Source organism: Lathyrus oleraceus, chromosome 3 (genome assembly GCF_024323335.1).
Source record: "Lathyrus oleraceus cultivar Zhongwan6 chromosome 3, CAAS_Psat_ZW6_1.0, whole genome shotgun sequence".
Classification (NCBI taxonomy): domain Eukaryota; kingdom Viridiplantae; phylum Streptophyta; class Magnoliopsida; order Fabales; family Fabaceae; genus Lathyrus; species Lathyrus oleraceus.
The window spans coordinates 258,020,233-258,039,144 of NC_066581.1; the positions used below are offsets into that span (position 1 = coordinate 258,020,233).

The following is an 18,912-nucleotide window of genomic DNA, read 5'->3' on the forward strand; positions in this document are numbered from 1 at the left end:
CAAGTACATAATTCTTGATTGTAAAACAAAGGGAAATACATGGTTTTGCCGTGTGTGGTGGCCGCCGCGAGCAAGACGAAGACAATATGAAGAAGACGTCTTTAACAAATGCAATGCGAAGCCGAAGAGTGAGAGAGAAATCTAGGTCATTTACATTTTTTTTAATTATTATTACTCATTTGTTTTGGATATTATTATTGGGCCATTTGCCTTTTTCCAAACTGAGCCATGGATATTTTTAAGTATTTTTGTTTCAATTTTTTTAACGGGCTGGCGGGCCAACCCCAACCCATTATGTATGCTGCCCACGGGGTTTTTTGCTTTGGCATGGCATGCGAAACGGGAAGGCGGGCCCAAAATCATAACCCAATCCGCCATATTTTGGCGGGTGCACGGGTCGTCCTAACGGGTTCCGACCCGTTTTACCACTCCTAATGGTAGGTGTCTAATTTGGCTAAATATGGTATTTCTCTATAGTAGTAGTAGAGCTATTTTTGGTGTTTCTTATATATGGCTAAATATTTTTTTATTTTTTTAACATATTGTAGTCTTGTTTTGTTGTTTGGGTTATAAGCTACTTAACTAAAAAAATTAAAAAAGAGTTTTTTAAATTTTTTATTAAAAATTTATTTATAATATAAATAAAATATTATTTATTATATAAATAAATTATTTTTATATAATAAAATTATTGATATTTATAAATTAATAACTTAAAAAACATATAGAATAATTATAAACGTCATGGGACTTTATTTATGTGCAGAGATTAACACAATAAACATAAATAAAAGCAAGAAGAATTTACTTGGTACCAAAGATCCAAATATAAGTGACTTGCTGATGGGGATAGAAATACTTTTTCTATCATGTTAAAGTGGTTCAAAAAAGGATAAGAAAAATGATTAGTATGATTAAGAACTCGAATGGATATTGGATTGAAGTTTATGAGATTGAAAGTTTGTTCGAGGAGAACTATCGAAGATTATATACTACATATGTAGATTCTGAGAGTTAGAGATAAACTATAATATGTTTCCCTCCTCTTGATCTAAACATTAAGCAAAGGCCGGATGACAATTTAAAGGATGTGTATATCGAAAAAGGATTTGTATGATATGACCCCTTGGAAATCCCCATGGCCAGATGGATTTCCAACTGGTTTTATCAGAATTCCTTGAGCATTATAGAAAACGATGTGTGCACTTTCATTAAGAAGTTGTGGGACAAGCCTAGTAGCATTTTTGAGGTAAACTATGTTTAAATTTGTCTAATTCCTAAACTCCAATCACCTCAGATAGTCAATCACGTTAGACCTATAACACTTTATAACACCATTTATAAGGTCCTTAGTAAAATTATAGTGAATGGGCTAAAAATAGGCATAAATGAAATAGTTTCTCATTATCAAGCAAGATTCATTCCCAATAGGAGCATCCATGAAAATATAGTGGTGGCCCATGAAATGATCAATAACATGAATATGCTCAAAGGAAAAAGGGATACTTTGCAATCAATATTGACTTAGCAAAAGGTTATGATATGATGAGTTGGCCTTTTGTGAACAATGTCTTAATTGAGTTAGGAATTCAAGATAAGTTGAGATATATCATCATGGATTCTATTTCGTTTGTGAAAATGTGTGTTCTTTAGAATGGTAAGAAAGATGATTACTTCGAAACCAAAAATACACTTCGACAAAGACATCCCATTTCTCCTTATCTTTTTGTTCTATGTATGGACAAGCTATCGCATTTGATAATTGAGCAAGTAGATGAGGGAAAATGAGAAGGAATGAAAGCTGAAAAGTTAGGCTCCATTATTTCTCACTTTATGTTTGCTGACGATCTCCTTTTGTTTGGAAGAGTTGGAGAGATACAAATAAGTGCATAATGGAAGTATTAGATAAATTTTGTAGTGAATATGGGCAGAGAATTAGCTATGACAAATCTAGTATTTTGTTCTCCAAAAATATTTGTGTTCAAACAAAGAGAAAGATCCTTCAATTGGCTGTAATTAAAGAGGCAAAAGAGCTATGAACTTATCTAGGAGTGACTCCCACTCGAAAGTGTCCTAAGGTGAAAGACTATCGATCTCTAGTGGAACAGGTAAAAACTAACTTGTCTAGCGGGAATAGTAAACAACTGTCTTTTGGAGGGAGAATAACCCTAATTAATTTAGTACCATAGGCAATTCCAACTTATAATATGATGGGTAATATGATACCAAAAATATTCCTAAAGACTATTCAACAAGTCCAAATGCAATTCATATGGGGTAAGTCTTTAGGGAAAAGCATTTGCATATTCTGAGATGGGAAAAAGTAGCTAAGCCTAAAAAGATTGGTAGGTTGGGGACTGAGAAAATTGTCTGAGATGAATAAAACTTGCATTGCCAAGATGGGGTGGATGATTAAAATTAGAGAAAAAGGCTTTCTGGTGTGATGTGATTAGAGGTAAGTATGACAAAAGATTCAGCTTGACAAATGGAACTGAAGCTAAATCTTATGATTCAAGTCCTGGGAAGTGTATAGTAAATGAGTGGGCACTATTAGATAACATGACATTTTGGACAGTTGGAAATGGTACTAGAACCAGAGCTTGGCATGACTGTTGGATATCTCTTGGAATTATTCTCAAAGACTTCTTGCAAGTTAATGTTGATGATCAAAGGAATGTTACTATTGCATACATTATAACATCTAATGGTGACTGGAATTGGAACTTGCTTAGGAATATTTTTACTCAGGATGTCTTGGATAGATTTATATCAATTCAACCTTCTAGTACTGCAGATGATGATGATTCTTGTAACTGGTCTGACATAAATAATGAAGCATTCACTATTTCAAATGATTTTAAAATGATCAACAATCACAATGTGCGCACATATATGAGACAATTGAGTAATATATGGAATATCAAAGCCCTTGAAAGAATCAGGTCCTTCACGCGGTTTGTCTTTCCTAATGGCATTAAGACTAGGCAATTCCCACATCATCACAAGATTGGGGGACCCTTTTTGTGTTGACTATGTAGGTATAAAGAAGTCCATTATTCATTCTCTGAGAGATTGTATTATGTTAAAGCATATATGGATGTAGCTAGTTCGAAACACATATAGGGAAACTTTCTCCAATTCTAATTTGTAGGAATGGCTGAACATTAATATGACTCAAACTCGAGTGCTAAGGAAGATCACCAAGATTGGCAATCAATCTGGGCTATTAGGTGCCACACAAATTGGTATTGGCGTAATCAAATGCAACATGTTACGTATTATTTGATGCCATATAATCTGGTCACTGATATCTTGATGAAGGTTCAACATTACCGCAAGAACGCGACTCTATCAAATAAGTTCTCGACTTATCCAAGAGCAATGTGACAATTAAAGTGGGTTAAGTCTGATGAAGATTGGTTTGCTCTTAATACTGATGACGTTATTCAGAATGCAATTAAAGTTGGGTGTGATGGAATTCTTAGGAATAATGATGATGCTTGGATGAAAGGCTTTGCAAAGTCTTTAGGAAGATGCTCTTCCATGGTTGTAGAAACTTAAGGAATTTTGGAAGGTATTAAAATGGTGAAAGACATGGATTTCAATGGAGTAATGATCTAAATAGACCGTAAATAGGTTAACAATGCTCCAATTAAGGAAAATGACACTCTAATTGAAGATTTTAACTTACTTAAATAAATCAAAATTGCTTTACGGTAGAATATAGAACCTCGAGTCATTCATATGTATCAAAAAAACAAACAAATGGCAAATGATATGACAAATCTGATAGCGTCAAGTTTGAGTGATATTATCTTCATTGAGGAATGATATTTAATAATTTATTTTCTTTTTTTTTTACTCCGACCCTCCCAAAACAAAAAATAAAATAAAATGAAAAGGGCATGATTGTAATTACAGAAACTAAAACCGGTTGCAATAGAACGATATTCGGCGAAGATGCGGCAGATACCATGAAACCCCACCATGCCGCTAAAACAAAACCAAAAAAATACAATAAAATGTGTTTTTCATATAATTGGTAAAGTAGAATTAGAAGAAGCTGATAGATAGCAGCGGCGAACCCCAAACCCACTCTCTTCCAGAAATTTCATGTCCATCTTGCCCTCACAAACCCAACCGGCATCTTCATCATCTTCGTCTTTACCAATCCCTAGCCCTAATTCACAACATGGAATTTCAGATACTTCCTCTTCTCTTTCCCCTCAACTCAACCATGCTCTCGGATCTCTTCAGATCTCCGACTATCCAGGTTCCATTAAAGATTTTCCCCTAATTTGGATTATGTTTTAGGGGCAGAGAATAGATAATATACGAGCTGATACATTAATTTGATTTATATTTTTTGTGGCTACGTTATGGTTCACCCAATTTGATATTCAAAATGCTTTGGGGGAGTAGGGTTCATCGTTTTTTTGCATGTAAAATTTGGGTACTGAATCAATGGAGAGGTTTTTTTTAGTATAAGTTTGTGATTTTTTTGGGTGTGTTTGACGATTAGGTAGTTGAAAGGGCAGGATTTATCTATTTCTTATTATTATTGAAATTTCAAAGGTGAATGATCATTTGAGTTAAGGAGTGGTTTTGAGTTATTCTTGAATGATTTTCTTTATTGGTTAGATGTTGTTAGTTCCAATGAATCATTTTGTGCTGTATTTGGCAGGTCCATCAACTCCAGCTGCAGAAGATTCCGGTGGACCCTCCGAAAAGGTGTTTTAAGTTTTTTACTTTACATCTGGATGGGCTGGATTGTTTATTTATCTATTGAACTCTTGTATTTTGTTGCTGCATGTGTCTAACTTGAAATAAGATTTTGTCTGAAATGTCGGTTTTTAAGAAACTTATGTCTTATGTTGATTAATTAACTTGTTTTCTAACTTGTTAGAAGTCTTGAACTGATATTGATTATATGTTGTGTGTATCTGCGTGTTCCTTTTGTTTTCTTTGCTTTTAGGTGACTGAATTAGAGTCTTCAAGTGGTATGAAGGCACCTCAGCGAAACTCTAGATCACATTCTAGGAGTCAATCAGGAAGACGGACGGCTGGACTCTCCCATTCTGAGGGTATGACAACGGGAACAGTTTCTTCTCATAGAAATCAACAGGCTACTGGATCAGCATATTCTCAAGGAAGCACCCCTTTCCCAGGAAGGAAATCTCAGATGGCGAATGGCAATCACTTGCTCAACTTTCAGTATGATCCAATATCCCGTTCTCAACAAAGGGGTCCTCCCCCTCCCCCTCCTGCAAGAAGGCAGCGGAAGAGAAGACCATACAACAAAGATTTGTTTTTACAGGCAAATTTCAAATTCATGGTGCTAGATTCAGGAAATTATTCCCCCGAGTCAATGGATCCAGATAAAATGTTGCAGTGGGAAGATATTATATGTGTGACATATTCGACCCCTTCTCCAATTCAGTGTCCAATTTGTTTGGAGCATCCCCTGTGTCCCCAAATAACCTCATGTGGACACATTTTTTGTTTCCCATGTATTCTTCAATACTTGTTGTTGGGTGAAGAAGATCACAAAGGTGATTGCTGGAAAAGGTGTCCGTTGTGCTTTGTGATGATATCTGTCAAGGACTTATATTCAGTTCACATCACAAATGTCAAACAATATCAAGTAGGAGATAATATTGAGTTCACTTTCTTAACGAGGAAGAAGGATTCATTTACTCTCTCACATAAAAATAAACAAGAGACTGATAACTCATCATGTGGCCAAGGAGATGTATGTGACCCATTTTCTAAGTTCAGACTCACATTAGATGTAGATCTCTCAGTGAGACATGCAATATCAGATCTAGATGGTTGGCTGGCCAGAGCTGATTCAGGTCTTGTCGATGACCTGGAGAAGCTTCCATATGTTAGTGCTGCAATGCAACAACTAAAACAGAGAAAGAAGTATTGGAATGAGCACAGGGCTTCTAACAGTGAAAAATCTTCTAGCCTCATTGATTATGCACTCCAGGTACCATCAATATCTGCAAATGCTGTGGATACTGATGACGAAAACTGTTCTAGTGAATCAAGAACTTCCTCTACTGATTTCCCCGATCAAAGCAAGGTTGTAGCAATGGATAAATCAACTGCTGGAAGCTGTCAGGATGAAATTTTGGACCTGGAAAAGTTACTAGTCGAGCAGGAAATGAACTCGTCTTCTTCATATGAGGAGAAAAAATGTATTCAAGGCCATTCAAATGGCATTGGAGATGCAAAGGAAAATGACTCTTACAATTTTTATCAGGTAACTGGTGGCATTTGATTTTTTTGTTGTGTCTATCCTATGTTTCTTGCTTTTTATTTTCCTATTTGGATAGAGCAAATTTGTTGTCACATTCATTATGTGCATTATTCATATTAGGCACTATGTGGAGAAATTTGACATCATGTAAATTGCAAGATATAGGTAAGACATATTGTCTGTGTTGGGCTTGGCTCAGTTGGCTGGGATATAGAGGTAGAGTAGAGGGAGACCAAGAAAAACTATAGGTTATATTGTTAAGACTTGAGAGTAATTTAGAGGTAAATAATCTATCTTTAGATGAAATAAATGACAAGATTTTGTGGCGTTGATTGATCCACGTAAGAAGCCCCAACTAGTAGAAAAAAGCTTGGTTGCTGCTACTGAAACATGGGTAATTTCCTTGCCATCCTCTCCCTTTTTCATTCACCTCATTACGGCTACTAAAAACTTTTAAAGAAAATGTATATTGAAGAAAGCGGGTTGCAGTATGTTGTTGCCAGCAGTAAATGAAGGCTTATTGGTTGATTTTGGAGATGATAGATAATTTGTCTTTGTGATTCTAAAATCAGAAACAATTCCAGAAATGGGTTGCCGTTTAGGGGCTGGAAATGTTTCTCCTTATTTTAGAAGTAACAAGTGTTGAATCTCAGAATGAGTCTCTAATTAACTTTATTTATTCACTTAAATAAGTTTAACATGGTAGATGTTTAAACTGAAACTACTGGATTGGATCCTTCCATTCCATGTGCTATTTTTCACCAGTGATGGTAAGTGGCAGCCATGGTACTAGTAAAGCATGGCGGTTGTGTGACAAAACACCACTTTAATCCATGGCGTGGCATCTTTTATATTGTTTCTACTATTTCTATGGTCTTCATGGTGCCCACAGCGCTGTTATCCTTTGATTTTCTTGTACGGAGTGATTGTTAATGACAATATTGGTAGAGGCTTTCTTAATTGTCAAAATGTTGGTGAGGTAGGTTATGTCCAATTAGGTCCTCGGGTCACTTCCTGCTTGATATCATAGTCACTCCCAAGTTTTTAGTCATAGATGTAAATTTTGATCTGGTTTTGATACTACGCTTACTTTTTTCATCAATGACTTTAATTTCGTTCATGTCAGTTTAAAGACGTGTCGTGTTTGTTAAGATTGTCTGTTTCATGCTGGTTGTATATGCCAGTTGTTTTTAGTTTTACTACAACATGTTGATATTGAATTTTATCGAATGACATCAAATTGTGTATAGCATATTCCTTTGCCATTTAATCTTGTAATCCCTCACAGTTGCTATGTGGAATTGCTACTTTCAGATTTATCAGACAATACCTAATTGCTGCATGCATAAAGCTTTCAATTTATATCCCATGTAGTTTATAACATTTGATTTGTTACTATGCTCATATATTTTTTAGGCTGCTGATGGGCAACATCTAATTCTTCATCCTTTGAACACCAAGTGTTTACTGCACCATTATGGTAGCTATGATAAGCTCCCTCACAGGTTTGGAATAGAAATCAAAATATATTTCTCATATGTGCTGATGGCTAAATGTGTTGGTTTGTGTGCATAGGTTCTAGAGATTGTCTTGTCTAGATTTTGGTTTTTACTCACATGTATCTGACAGCAACGACTTATAATCCCATGATTTTTATGTACATACGGAATAAGGTCCGGCTGAAAAAGATGATGAATGTCAGGAAAACTAATACAATTTAATTATATACATGCTAATCAGTTTCTCAAGGCTGTACCATTGATTTCAAGATAGTGTTAAACCTTGGCTTTAAACTAAAATGATGGTATTCAATGCAAATATAAGTTTGGTTTCTGATTTCTTTTGAGAAGTAACAATAATACCCAGTGAGCTTTAACCCATTAGGTGAGTCGGCTACATGAACCAATTGCAGTTGGGTCTCTATCAAAAGCCAAAATTCACTAAATGTTGCATGAATTTGTATATTTTTCATAATTTTATAGTAGTACTATGTAGTTGTGAGGCAATTGTTTTTCTAGTCGAATATATAGGTTGAGGCCCGGGGGTTTTGGCCAATGCTTTTAGCGTATTTGTGTGTGCCTATGGTTGATGGCTTGAATTATCATCTTCCTTTTTGGAGTGAACATTAAATGCTTTTTTATTATAATATACTGATTGCAGAATAAGTGGAAGGATTCTACAATTGGAGACAGTTACTCAATCTGAGGCTGTGAGAAGGCGGTATCGATTTTTAAGTCATTTTCCATTAACCACAACTTTTCAGGTGCTTTTTTATATTGGAGTTATTTAGTCCTATAGTATTTTCTTATGATTTATAATAATGTTTCCTAATTTTTCAGCTTTGTGAAGTTGATTTGAGTGAGATGTTACCTCCTGAAGCACTGGCCCCATTTTTGGATGAAATAAAGAACCGTGCAAACCAGAGGAAGCAACTTGCAAAGAAGGTATCAATATAGGCCAACATATTATGCACACATAAACATGTGTGAATTGGGGTTAATAGGATTTTTCATAGCTCTCAGCTAACTTCTTGCATCCTTAATTCTTGCATAGCAGGATATGATCTAGTAGTAGCTGCTTTCATCATCTTTTTCTTTTTATTATTTTTCCTTTATTTGTAAGTCTTTGTTTGATGTGCATGTCGAGGAAATTGTGGTAAAGAACACTTAATAGGATTGTGCTTACTTATTTTTAATCCTGGGTGTCTGAGTCTGTACCCTAATTCTTGTTAGATTGCAGTTGAATCTGGTATCAATATAATTTGGCTTGCACTCTCCCATGACACTGTAATTGTGTTGTATTCTTATTTGTAGGAACTGAAAGAAAAATTAAAGGCTGAAGCTACTTCTAATTATGCTCTTTCCATGTCAACCCACTCTCAGTTTATTTCTCGTGATGATCCTCCCACGTTCTCCATAGACGACTTTGAAGGTAATTGATATTAGCCTTACCAGTAATCTGATTTGTGGTCGCATTACTAGAAACCTTATTATTATAGAAAAGTTATGTCGCTTGTGAGAAAATGAACTAATCATATGAGCTGTAGCTGTTGAGTTTGAGTGTCACAGATCTACATAATTTCCCTTGTTGCCCTGGGGCATCATGGCTATTTCAGCCGCGGTTTCTTCAATTGTTTAACTTTTATTTATTGCAGCCAATGATATATTATGTACATAATTATTGAATTTTCTTTTTGTTTAGCTCTAGGAAATTCCACTCTGTCATCAAGTCCTCAAGTTGTTGGTGAGAGGAAATTGTTCTCAAGTGTGACTAGGCTTGGTTTTGCTGCTGCTCATGATTCTCCATCCTTTCAAGCTCAAGAAACTAGCGATTTACATAATAACAATTCGATTGCGGATTCTTCTGGTACACCAGGTATTATATGATTCTGCAATATTTTTCTCAGTTATACTATACTTGAAGAATCAAGTGGGCTTTTCATAGGCATGAATTTGTTTTATTTCGTAACTGTTGGAATCCTATAGGTTTGAGGAACGGAGAGACACTATCATACTCCAATGTCATATCTAGAGCAGAATCTAATGGAAGTTCAAATGCACCGAAGACAAATGACTCGGGAAAGAAGGGAAAGAAACCAAATCGAGTTCTCTTGTCAACAGCTGGCGGCAGGCGTTATTGATTATTTGTTCTGTAGATTACATGTATTTTACACTGAAATTACTTATGTGGAGAAATAAATGTTTTCATCGGTACATAATCCATGACTCCAGTAGAATGTTTCCGAGGGTCTGTAAAATCACGTTCTGTCCCAACTTAAGAATATAGCCAATACATCTCAGTGGTTCCAGTTAATACATTCTATTATGAGCTTCTACTGTGATTATAAAACTAATTTAAGGTGCATTTTTATTATCTTATGAAAATTTATCTGCCACGTTATGGAATATCTTAATCTATGAAACTTGTTTAAGATATTATTGTTGGAAATGATCTAAGATTGTCTCCTATTTCTTTTTTCCAAATAGACTAATATATATATTTTTTATTATTTAAAAGCTTGATGCATCCATGTATATCATTGTATGAAATACTTTTGACATAATAAACGATTGAATGTATAAATGTTAGAAGCATGAAAGTCTTACTAAATTTTGATCAACCACAAATAAAATTAAATAGGTATCAAATGAAATTAAGTGTCAAGTTTAATAAAATGACATTTTTAATAATTTTTTTACCCTATATTTATATAATAAAATTTATTCACTTTTGAATTGATATGATCCAAATTAAATATGAATTTAATTGATAATGACGGTCAGTGTAAAAAATTAGTGTAACACTTTTTATATTAATTAATCTCATTAAATATTATATTTTAATTTAATAATATAATCTAAAATATTTAGATATTAAATATGAGTTTTCTTGCATGTATCAACATCAATTTTTTTTTTAATAAAAGAATATATTCACATTTAATACATAGCATAATGTAATAAAGCTATATAAAAAAAAAGCTAATAAGAAAGATTACTAGACATGAAAAAAATTTATTTTACTCATTTAAATGTACTCTCCACTAAATACCTAAAATAAGTTATCATTATTGAATTATACACAACAAAAATAAGCTCAGCTTAGATATGATTAATAATGTTCTGAATAAAAAATTATTTATTCAAGATTATTTAATTACTATAAAAAATATATAATTTTATTATATTAAAATAAAAAGAAATTCAACCATTGAAAAAAGAAAAGAAAAATTATAGATAATGTCATCGTGCATATTTATGCCATAGTTATAAAGTATTGAAAAAATAATTAAAAAACTAATTTTATATTTTTATTAAAATTAATGAACAATTTCCAACCAAACATTACCTTGTTTACTTCTTAACTTCTATCCCAAGTTAATATTATCAAATAATATATATATATATATATATATATATATATATAGACACACACGATCCCCTATTCAAAATTCTTGAATCTGTTACTGTGTTAAGGAATTCCTTATAGATATATTTCACTTCTAAATGTGAATGATAGTTTTGGTATAAAAAATGAATTCCCAAAAATGAAAAAAGAAAAATAAAACCGGAATCATAACTAAACTTAGATTTTGTACCCAAAAATAAAACTTAGATAATACACTAAATGAAATAAAATAAAATAATGCAAGCTGTAACAGCGTGATAGTTGCGCTTCCATCATCAGAAGCAAACTCGAAGTTCTTCACATCAGAGCCCAAAACGTCGTCGTTCACTGCTCCGTTCCAGTTAACTTGTACACTCTCTCTCTCTCAAATAGCAACAACACCAATGAGACAGCACAAGCAAGTACCATTCGCGAGACCGAAGATTCTGTATCTGGTGTGTGGCGCTGCATTCTTCTCCTTTCTCCTCTTCTCTATCCAATCCTCTTTCTTCACCGGTAATCACAATTTTCATATCTCCTATTTTTTCTTTCTAGTTCCTTTTCGTTAATTCTCATTCCATTTCGTATTTTCAGGCTCCTTCTATTCAGATCGCAACTCCGAATCAATTCGCGACTTGTTTCAGTTTCAGTCCAATGTTCAGCAATGTGTGGTAACTTTCCGATCTGAATATTATTAGGATTCTTTATCTTACAGTTTCTGATGTTTTTGTTATGCACAGTGTGTGATTGAATTCTGAGAAACCTTATATGACTGTGATTGTGTGATGATTTTGTATAAAATTGATTTGGTTGCAATTGAGATTTAAGTGAAGTGAAATGAACTATATTTGGATGTAATAGCAATACTAATGTTAGATTATTCAATCTAATGATAATTTCTAGTCAAACCAAGGTTTGGAGACAAATCAAGTTTACCAGATACGGATCAAACACCTGAATTTTTACTTGTAATTATGTGAGCGGAAAAATCAATTATGATATTTCTCTATATTGAAACCAAACAGTGTTTGGCTTATTGTTTCCTTTTTCGGTTAAAATATTTGGATTATATAGTAATGTGAAGAACTGAGCTGAGCTTGGAATTGAAAACAGGCAAATAGGGGGCTTGGACTCACTGCAGAAATTGTTGACCATTGCACATTGGTTCTTAAGTACCCCGAAGGCACCAACAGCACTTGGGTATGTGCTTAACCCCTCTTATTTGATTCAATTTTCAACTAATAGCTAGATGCTAGATTGTTTAATATATTTTTAACTTTTTTATGTTTCAATGATTGCAGTACAATCAGCAGTTTAAAAAATTTGAGCCTTTGGAGTACACATATGATGTGTGTGAGGCAATACTCTTGTGGGAACAGGTGGATTTTGATCCTTTTTATTTTACACCGGCTAAAGTTCTATGTTTTAGGATGAATCTGTACTGAGTGCTGTTATGTTGTGATGTTGCAGTATCGAAACATGACCACAGTGTTGACAAGAGAGTATCTTGACGTTCGGCCTGGTGGTTGGTTAGATTATGCTCCACTAAGGATAGCACAATTGTATGGATCTCAAAACCTGACTTCACCTGTTTGTGTATCAATTGTATTTTATGTGAGCATTTTTTTATGAGGCAAGTGTAGTTACATGTTTTCTTCTTGTAGGGGGGCAAAGAACTGCTATAATAAGACTCTTTGTGAAGAACACCTTAATATATTATTACCTGCAAAACCCCCATTTCACCCAAGGCAGTTTCGTACGTGTGCTGTTGTTGGGAATTCTGGGGACCTTCTGAAGACAGAATTTGGGAAAGAAATTGATAGTCATGATGCTGTTTTTCGAGACAACGAGGCCCCTGTTAATGAGGTAAATCTTTCTTACATATCAACTTTAAAATGATTTATTATTCTAAAACTTATTTTTCGGTTGACTTGATATCCAGTTACTTTTTGACATACTGAATGCCTTCTAATGCAAGCTCCAATCATTATTCTTTTTGCTACTGAACAAGATGCAAGTAGATTGATGTAGAGGACAAAGTGTATCGATCTGACCTATTTTGAAATTTTTATTGCAAAGCTTACTTTATCTCTGTGAATTGTGTAGAAATATGCCAAATACGTTGGTCTTAAGAGGGATTTCCGTCTAGTTGTAAGAGGTGCTGCTCGCAACATGGTTCCTATTCTAAATGGGTCTGGTGAGTTACTATATATGATAATATTTAATAAAAAATATCAAACTGTATTCATAACCATCACATGAAATTCTAGGTCACATTAGTTATATTGAGATTATATTCACCCTCCCCGTCATTTACAATTAGCTGCTCTATGAAATATAGCCTTAAATCTCTATATGCCCCAAATGGGTTATACCCATCTTTTGTTACCTAAGAAGTTATGGAGAACTCTACCTTCTGTAATTTCTTGCAATATCATTGATTCAATTTGTTTTTTTATTAGGGTTTCTGACTCTATTTCTATTCCGTGTGAATTGTTATGCCTGGTTTTCATTCAGAAGTTTTGTAAAATATAAATCTAATATTTTTTTTTTGTTAAAATTCATCACGATCAAAAGTCTCCATTGTCAATGCAGTCTCACTGAATCATGAGTTTTAGATTCTAGGTAAGAAAATTTACAAACTCATTTCTTCCGAATCCTGTAGACTAGAGCAAACATTGTTAAACTTGCACAAAGTTGTGAGTCTAGACATGAGTGAATTAAAGGGAAAATGATATCTTCCTGGAGTTGTCCAAAACAACGTGCCAAAAACTACTATGTTGCTAAGAAAGCTTGAAACACCATTGAACCTGGAGTTATCTGCAATTCCAATTTTCAAGATAGTTGGTGGACAGAACACAGATCCAGTAGTGAACCCAGTTTCAACCTTGTATGTTATAATTGTAAGCCTAGCTTCAACACGGAAATCTAGCTTTCCTGAGTTCTTCCTCCAAGCCTGAACTTCAGGTCTATATTGGGCCCAACATTATGCTTATGCGCTGTTTAAAAACTTTCAGTTTGAAATCAGCTTCTACTCTTGCAAACCTTTTTTATCTAAAGATTTTGGAAATAATGTAAGTAATACATGCTAGATTTGACTCTACGAATTGATAAGAAAATCAAGGAGCAAGACTTAGAAAGAGAACCAAAAGACTTTTTTTTCACGTTTCTATTCAGATTACAACTCTTATTGATCTGAATATCATGTTCCTAAGAACTTCAGTGACCAATGGGGTTGTTTAAAGCTTCATAGTTTATTTTATCATTTTGTGAAATTTTAATCTTAAGCAACTTTCCATCAATACTTCAAATAAAAAGGCATTGACATGGGTGACTCAATAATTTTAGATTGACTGGCTTCATAACCACTGGATGCACCTATTATTGTTCTACAAAATGTCTTCAATAGCAAAACTTCACTGTTACTTTGAATCCAGTGATTGCACTTTTTCTACAAAGGCACTGTTAGGAACCCGGACAAATTGTAATGGAAAGTTGATTGAGAGAATCGAAAGTAAAGAACAATTTTGTTAAATTTTGAGAACAATTGAAAGATATATCTCTCCAAGGGTTTCTTTTCTACAATTGAGTCACTACTTATTCACTCAAATGTTTACAAATCTGAATGATCCCCTTCTACCCTTGCATTCTCCCACTTACTCCATAATGGATTCCCTCTAACAAACCAGCTAACTACTCTAGTTGTCCATAACTAATATCTCCTTTTTCTCCTAACAATACCTGCAACAGTACCATTCTATGTCCCAAAAAAGTTTTTTCTTTACTTCAATACATATTAGACATATCTATAAAGATTAAGGATGTCTCGAAGCAATGTTGATCAAATGAAGGGTTAAAGACATTTAATTTGATTACAACATTTTTAGTTTTTTCTATAGTAGATGGACAAGTAAAAGTCAAATACTATATCATATTGTTTGATTTTTTTTCTTAATGTAATATATTGCTCAATTTAGATCTTTTGTAAATAATATTAATATTTTGCTTAATATATGTAGTGGTGTCAATGTCATGTTTTTTACATTAGCCATGTCTGTGTCAGACTATATGCCCCATAGGCTCTGCAATTCAACCATGTTCTCTAGGTTTCGACCTGAAAACTTGAACATACGAAACCCTTCTGTTCGCATCCTTGCCTCCCGATTCTAATCTACATTGCTGTAGAAACAATAGGTGAATGACTGTATATGTTACTTGAATTCTATTGACTCGGGCTTGGCCCACTATACAGGCTAGGTTGGCAGAACTTTTCATTTACTCGTCATTCATTGTTTCATCAATAAGACCTATTTAGGCCTTACTCGTCAGGTCATACATACACTATACCCCTTTTGTAGAGAGTCCATACATCTACATTAACCACCATGAGATGTATGCTTTTGGTGTATGTGCAACTTGGACATCCTTCTCTGCAATACATGGCTCCCAAACTGGCAGTCCCAGACTCCAGTGGTGGTACAAGACTGTTCTGATCTGAGTATTGAGGACCCAAAAATTTCGCCATCGATGGGTTTTCTACAAAACCTCTCTTGGAAATTTTCGGACCAATTTCTAGGAACCCGTATTTAGGAAAATGAAGAAATTGTATTATTGATTGAAAATAGATATATTGCAGCAGGAAATTCACTAACCCCAGAGCAAAAGCTCCTCAGGGAAGAAAAGTTTCTCTCTGCCCAAACCATAATGTTTCTAACTGAAATTTTTTGAACGCCCTCTCCACTTGCTACTCTTAAGAGATTTGCCATCTAGGTACATTGCAACCAATTCTCTATTTGGCCTGCTTGTTGGTCTAAGGTCTGAACCCGGTATCTAGCACACACATTCTCCAAATCAATGAAACCATGTATAAGTCTTGTTTCTCCATGTTATTTGTCACCTGAGTTATCTTCGCAAGTGAATTGCTTCCATGGTTTACCTTTCAAGCATAAAAGCAAATTGATTATTAATAACTTTGGGTTCTTTTTTTAGTCTCCACTCAATTACCCTTTTCCGTAACTTAATAGTATGAGTGATAAGTTTGTTTTTTGTTACAAAAGGAATCTCATAAGTTTAATCTCCTATAATTAGTAACAAATTAAACTAATAACAAAAACTGTTACTTTGATGTAAATTTTTGTATTCTTTTAACTTTATTGATGAGTATATCACTATACTATTAGGATAGTTGGACTAACTATCCAACTCAGGTTTATGGGGATCCCCTGTATGATAGACTCCAAATACCGTGGCAGAACTAGAAATCTAGAATTTCACTCAATGCCATGAATATGTCCTATTTTTTCCTTGTACCAGCTAGTATTTTTTAATGTATTAAGTGAATGAATCATTTTTTGTTGTTGTTGCAGATAATGAGGTACTCATAATCAAAAGTCTGACACACAGAGAAATCAATGCAGTTATAAAGGTAAGAATCTGTTCTTTGATAGCTATTTACTTGTTGCTTTTTGGTATATAAACTTGATACAGATGGTAGCCATTGTATACTTCAAAGAATTAGTTTTTCTACATTTGTTTGCACTACCTTTTTATGCAGACTATACCAAACCCAGTCTATCTCTTTCAAGGTATTGTACTGCGTCGAGGTGCCAAAGGAACTGGAATGAAGTCTATTGAATTAGCACTCTCCATGTGTGATATTGTTGATATATATGGTTTCACCGTTGATCCTGGATACACTGAATGGTGGGTTTCTTTACTCGGATATTGTTTTATTTCACATACTGTTGGTCTATGATCTGTACCCCTTTTCAGTGCATTCTTGGTGCTTGTGCCCTTGAATAGATTTCTTTGATGCTACTTCAAGTCTTCAATATTTTTTGGGTACATGGAGGGCTGTAATATTTTATATTTTTATCTTCCTTATTATCATTTGTCCATTACAGGACAAGATACTTCTCTGATCCTAGGAAGGGACACAATCCACTTCAAGGCAGAGCATACTACCAACTTCTAGAATGTCTTGGGGTATTTGCATTATAAATTTACACATAAAATATCCTTTACTTGTACCTTTTTTACTAATGTTTTTTGACACTAGGATTTATTGTCAGGTAATCAGAATTCACTCCCCCATGAGATCCAAGAGGAGGCAAGACTGGTCAGATGTGCCAAGTAGAGAAATGATAAGCCAAGCACATGCAGCAGCTTGGCGCTTGAGAAAGAGTTCAGCTGGTAAGGCTGGGGGTTTAGGACAGTTTGGCAATTGTAAAGTGTGGGGCAATGTAGACCCAGACAAAAGTGGACCTATCTCAGGCTCACCAGACATGAGTGATGTCAGGAAGAATTCAAATTATAAAAAATGGGAAGTCATGCCTTTGAAAAGTTTGAGGAAAGAAGCACAGGTTCACTATAGGCAGATGGAAGGGGTCTCCCAATATAAAATGGATGGCAATAAGTTGGATGATCTAGTGTGTGTGAGACACTCCTTAAAATCTGACGTGTAAATGGTGCATTTTGGTCTGTTTTTATTTGCTTATCACACCCAAGTCCCAATCGTCTTCTAAATGAAATCTGGGATGAAGTTACCTTCTGAGAGTTGCTGACTTATAGCTCCTCAACAGTTCATCTGTTTCATCACATACTGCGGCTAACAGAGCATAGAAAGAATCATGGCTCCATCAAGGAAAAACTTGAGAGTCAATTGTATAGCTTTATTGATCTGAGTGATTTATATTCATGCTGATCCGTGTTAGAGATCTTAAAATCCCAATATAGGAATTCGGACTACAGTAGTGTGATAGAGATCTATCTAATGTATTGATTGGCTGAAGACAGTTATGTGATGATCGACAAAGCCTATAAAAGGAGAAAAGTTATAGTCAAACATTTTGTAAACTGATTTTCACGAGTTTTAATGTCATTTTCTAGCAGAGCTATTTTGCTTTATTCATGCTTATATGGGGTTTAGTATTTCTTCTAAATCTTGTGAAATTCTAAAATGACCCCTTTTGCCTCGTCTGGATAATACAATCAAGACCTACTAATTATATAGTTCACACAATTGGTTGTGTCTAATACACATCAAATGTTAATGAGTGAGTTCGGATATTAATATCCAAACACACCATTCGGATAGTAAAATTTGGAGACACCCTTAATATTACCCTAATTCCATTTCCCTTCCTCATTCAACAATCAACAATGTTTGAAAACAAACTTCCATTTTTTTTCTACTTTTCCTTGTTCAGACTAATTTTGTTTTGAGATGTATTTTGACCAATTTGAACCGATCTCCTATGAACGTAGGATATTTACTATGATTAAGTACATGATTCACATCTATGATATGCTCCAATATGCTCAGACTCATTGAACCTATATTTTGAATATGTTAGAGGATGGATGCATTCTATACTATGATGATATTGCCTAAGACATGTTGTGAGCGATTATAAAGATTTGACATCATTAAAATAAGGACTGGGCATATTTGCCCTCACACTTGTAACACAGAGAGCCAAAGACCTTCAGATGACTCACCGATGGTCGTTTTCCACTCCGAGCTTCTTCAGAAACCTTGTTCTTAAGCTTCTTGGTAAGGCACATGTTCAGTATATAAACAGCAGTCGAAACAACTTCACTCCATAAGAATTTTGGCAAATTCTTCTACTTTAGCATGCATCTCGCCATGTCCAATATGGTCTCGTTTCTTCTTTATGCTATTCTATTATGTTGAGGAGTGTAAGGAGCAGTTACCTCATGATCAACACCATGTTATGCACATAATGCTTCAAATATCT

At 34.4% G+C, this 18,912-nt stretch overlaps 2 protein-coding genes across 3 annotated transcripts; both read left to right on the forward strand.

The window, feature by feature from the left end:
- The first annotated feature begins 3,971 nt into the window (after positions 1 to 3,971).
- LOC127126754 (uncharacterized) lies at positions 3,972 to 10,078 on the forward strand. The gene is made up of 9 exons (XM_051055738.1): positions 3,972 to 4,273; positions 4,685 to 4,731; positions 4,976 to 6,268; positions 7,682 to 7,770; positions 8,426 to 8,528; positions 8,605 to 8,709; positions 9,079 to 9,196; positions 9,467 to 9,640; positions 9,751 to 10,078. The coding sequence occupies exons 1-9, from the start codon at positions 4,114 to 4,116 to the stop codon at positions 9,903 to 9,905; spliced, it is 2,244 nt and encodes a 747-aa protein (XP_050911695.1). The 5' UTR covers positions 3,972 to 4,113; the 3' UTR covers positions 9,906 to 10,078.
- Positions 10,079 to 11,385: 1,307 nt separating this feature from the next.
- Positions 11,386 to 18,058, forward strand: LOC127126755 (sialyltransferase-like protein 1). 2 transcript variants are annotated; one of them, XM_051055740.1, is made up of 11 exons: positions 11,386 to 11,668; positions 11,747 to 11,823; positions 12,266 to 12,352; positions 12,454 to 12,531; positions 12,623 to 12,714; positions 12,817 to 13,018; positions 13,259 to 13,349; positions 16,519 to 16,577; positions 16,707 to 16,855; positions 17,056 to 17,137; positions 17,224 to 18,058. In XM_051055740.1, the coding sequence occupies exons 1-11, from the start codon at positions 11,557 to 11,559 to the stop codon at positions 17,614 to 17,616; spliced, it is 1,422 nt and encodes a 473-aa protein (XP_050911697.1). In that variant the 5' UTR covers positions 11,386 to 11,556; the 3' UTR covers positions 17,617 to 18,058. The 2 variants fall into 2 exon arrangements, with proteins under 2 accessions (XP_050911697.1, XP_050911698.1); XM_051055741.1 differs by having other exon boundaries at positions 11,597 to 11,668; positions 11,747 to 11,818.
- Positions 18,059 to 18,912: the final 854 nt, after the last annotated feature.

Coding starts and splice junctions, on each gene's coding strand:
- LOC127126754 (XM_051055738.1), top strand. CDS start 4,114: ATGTCCATCTTGCCCTCACAAACCCAACCGGCATCTTCATCATCTTCG. Junction 4,274..4,684: donor TCAGATCTCCGACTATCCAG/GTTCCATTAAAG, acceptor TGTATTTGGCAG/GTCCATCAACTCCAGCTGCA. Junction 4,732..4,975: donor CCGGTGGACCCTCCGAAAAG/GTGTTTTAAGTT, acceptor CTTTGCTTTTAG/GTGACTGAATTAGAGTCTTC.
- LOC127126755 (XM_051055740.1), top strand. CDS start 11,557: ATGAGACAGCACAAGCAAGTACCATTCGCGAGACCGAAGATTCTGTAT. Junction 11,669..11,746: donor CCAATCCTCTTTCTTCACCG/GTAATCACAATT, acceptor TCGTATTTTCAG/GCTCCTTCTATTCAGATCGC. Junction 12,715..12,816: donor CCACTAAGGATAGCACAATT/GTATGGATCTCA, acceptor TTCTTCTTGTAG/GGGGGCAAAGAACTGCTATA.